This window comes from Eurypyga helias, unplaced genomic scaffold, assembly GCF_000690775.1.
Source record: "Eurypyga helias isolate BGI_N326 unplaced genomic scaffold, ASM69077v1 scaffold48612, whole genome shotgun sequence".
Classification (NCBI taxonomy): Eukaryota; Metazoa; Chordata; class Aves; order Eurypygiformes; family Eurypygidae; genus Eurypyga; species Eurypyga helias.
The window spans coordinates 1-3,097 of NW_010238842.1; the positions used below are offsets into that span (position 1 = coordinate 1).

At 42.6% G+C, this 3,097-nt stretch overlaps 1 protein-coding gene across 1 annotated transcript in view; it reads left to right on the forward strand.

The window, feature by feature from the left end:
* Positions 1–1,002: 1,002 nt before the first annotated feature.
* The window catches only part of F2RL1 (coagulation factor II (thrombin) receptor-like 1), a 3,733-nt gene continuing 1,638 nt past the window's right edge, over positions 1,003–3,097 (forward strand). The window contains exon 1 of the mRNA XM_010147959.1: positions 1,003–1,048. Coding sequence (XP_010146261.1) covers positions 1,003–1,048 — 46 coding nt within the window. The remainder of the gene's footprint in view (positions 1,049–3,097) is intronic.

The following is a 3,097-nucleotide window of genomic DNA, read 5'->3' on the forward strand; positions in this document are numbered from 1 at the left end:
GCTTTCCCGGATCTGTACCTAGTCTGGTGCTCGGCTAGCAGCCTTACTAACATATACAAACTTTAATGACCCGATCGTCCCTTTTTTCCCCAGTCAGAAAAGCTACAGAGTTTGGTTTTTGTTTGTTTTTAATCCTAATTCTTATGTTTGTTAGTTTATGTTACTGTGTACTGAACACGAATGCTGCTTAGGGAAAAAAAAACCCCACAACCGAGTCATTCATCTTAATATTTAACTGCCTTAAGGTTCACGTTTCGTTACCTTTTACAGCAAACACCGTCGCCGTATCTACGCATACCTTTGCACAGTGTCCTTCTGTGATTGTTCATCCTGGGCTTATTTACATTATAAGAGTATATGCATAACGATCGTGTAAATATTGAAGCGAGGCTTACGGCAGGTCCTATTTCCCCAACAGATAGACACTAGATAATGGCACATCTTGTTCAGAGTGGAGTCTCTGAGGTTAAACTGTCTCTTAATAGCCTCGTTGTCTGACCCGGGCAGGGGGAGGAATTTGGAATCCATTTTTTGGGAGAGTGTGGAGTAGTATGCTTCAAAGTTTTAGCTGGGTGCTTTATCTTCTGGAGTAGGGCGGTGAAATAAGGTGAAAGTGTGATCCCATCCCAGGCGAGGCAGATACAAGACTGGGGCGTGTTGTGGTTGTTTTCAAATAGGCTAATGCCATTATGGGTTGTGGTGAACCTGGGCTGCAGATCCAAGAGCCAGGGTGATCTCAACCTTAGTCCTCCGTGGGTATTGCTGCCGTGACCTAAGCTAGTTAATTTGGATACTCTGCTGCTGTCACTTATGTGTCTGCAGGGTAGGCATAATCCTTCCTTGGGTATGTAGCGGGTTGTATCTTCTGGACATATGGCAAAGGTGTTGAAATAGTCTTGTGGGAGGAGAGACTTTTTTCCCGTCGTGCCGAGGAAGGTTTTCCCGTGGGCGGATCAGCAAGTCAACTGCATTCTCTGTGTGTGAGTCAGAGTGAAACTCGGCATGGAAAAGAACTCCATTGTTATGGAAAACGGCAAGCACAGAAAGAGTAAGAAAAGGATGTAGAAAATGCACATACCTAACAAAGGATTGGTTGCTCGGCGAGGGAGTGTTAACTACAAAGACAAACAGCACACTGAACTGTCTCCCTGTATGGGTGCCAGTTGGGCTAACAAAAGCTGCCCAGTATCTGGAGTCAGAACTTTTAAGGTTGGAACTATTTAAATTCAGCATGAAAGCAAGACTTGGTGTCTGAAATCACCCAATTAGACTGACTGTCTTCAAAAGCAGAATAAAAGAAACCTTGTCTCTATTCTGCCACTCTTGCAATATCGAGTCCTGTCTGTGGTTCAAATGTCCATCAGTCCACTTTATTGCAGCTCTTATTCTGGTCTGTCTCACTAACACTTCAGGGCTTTTTGGTGAGGTTTTTTTTTTTTTTTAATCTTAACCCAGCATGTGAACATCAATTGCACATTGATGTGATCATTTTGTAATCTATCTCATCACAAAACATTACAAACGAAGTGGCAGTATTAGCTCTTCCAAGTTTTACACAATAATTTAAGTGTTTGGAATGGAATCCAAATGACTGCAATTTTATAATATCAACTAGTTACTGATGGACAGGTGTTTAATATGGCGCTGTAGACTGTGCTTTATTGTGGTACTCTGAGAACTACTTTCAGCGTAGAATGAAGGGTCTGCTTCCAATCGTCTCCAGCATCTTTCTCAGCTAAGCTATAAGCCTGGGAAAAGAGGCATCGCTTAGCTAATTATCATTTACGTTATCCGATATGTGTGCAACCTATGTTCTTTAAGCTGGTTTTATGGCTTCTGTTATTCACAGCTCAGGTTAGGACCTGGGATATATGTGTTACACAACTAAAGTTTGCACTCTTCAACAGTATTGCTGGCATAATCATGCGGCTTAATGACCTGAGAGCAGGATTTGTATAATTCTGCCCTGTTGTAGCTACACCACATAGAGGCCAAAATGACTGTTTGGGTTTTAAATTAGTTTTCTTTAGGACTATTGTTTTGCTGGTATAATTTAGACTTCAGTCTTAATGCAGCCTGCTGCAAAGATGAGTCCATGTCAGTGTACTGACAAAAAGTTTTGTTACACCTCAGTTTTCCAGTGAAGCCTGCCGGTGCCTGGAGCATTTCAAATACTTGTTAAGTAGAGGTAGGGTAGCTTAATTCCAAACTCTAAAGGGCACCAATACATGCTGTATTTCTGTACCCCTCTTTAGGAGGTCACACAGTCTAGACAGGATGCTAATGCCCAAAATCAGACTCGGACAGTAATAACTTCAACAACTGTCTAAGGTTGTGCTACTTATGAGATTCTGTGCTGGAAAAGGTACATACTTGTGTATTTATGTCCTTTTTTGTGTGAGAATTCTTTTCTTCTACTTTAAAATCTAATGTGTAAGCATTTTTTTATTGAGGAACTGTCTCACTGCAAAGTAAAAAAAAGTAAAAAAACCGTTTTACTGAATAACGAAGGGGCCATCCTTCAACACTTTACGGCTTGTACACTGACCTGCTTGCTCAAGATGATTCTCTTTTATACTCCAGCTCTGGGGGTTGTGGCTAAAAGGAACCACAGATATGGATAGAAACTGAGAAAAGGTTAAATAATTCTCCCATAGATGGCCAAGTTTCACGTTCATACAGTTTAGCTTAGTGGATGTCTGACTTTTTGGAACAGTGCGAGTTCATGGACAGTATCTGCTTGCACAGTTTAACCTGTTGGTGCAAGAGGACTGTGTTGGCTCTGGAGGGGCTCAGAGCTGAGCTATCTGAAGACTGTCCAGACAGAAGTGTCAGGAGTGGCTGGCTTGCCCTTAGGGTTTTTAAGTGCGGGTGGTATTCGAAGAGGCAGAGCAAAACCTGCAGTGATAGCTGTCTGGTGTGTGAAGCAACTGTATCTGTCAGCTGTCGCCTAGCACACTGAGTAGAAGCTGCAGCGGTGGTCTTGTCATCTTGCCCATGGGTTGGAAGGAGATCCCAGGTGACTGCCATTTTGCATCCTCATGCATAGTGAAATCTGCTCAAGTTTCAGTTGAGGCACAGTGTGACGTGCATCTTT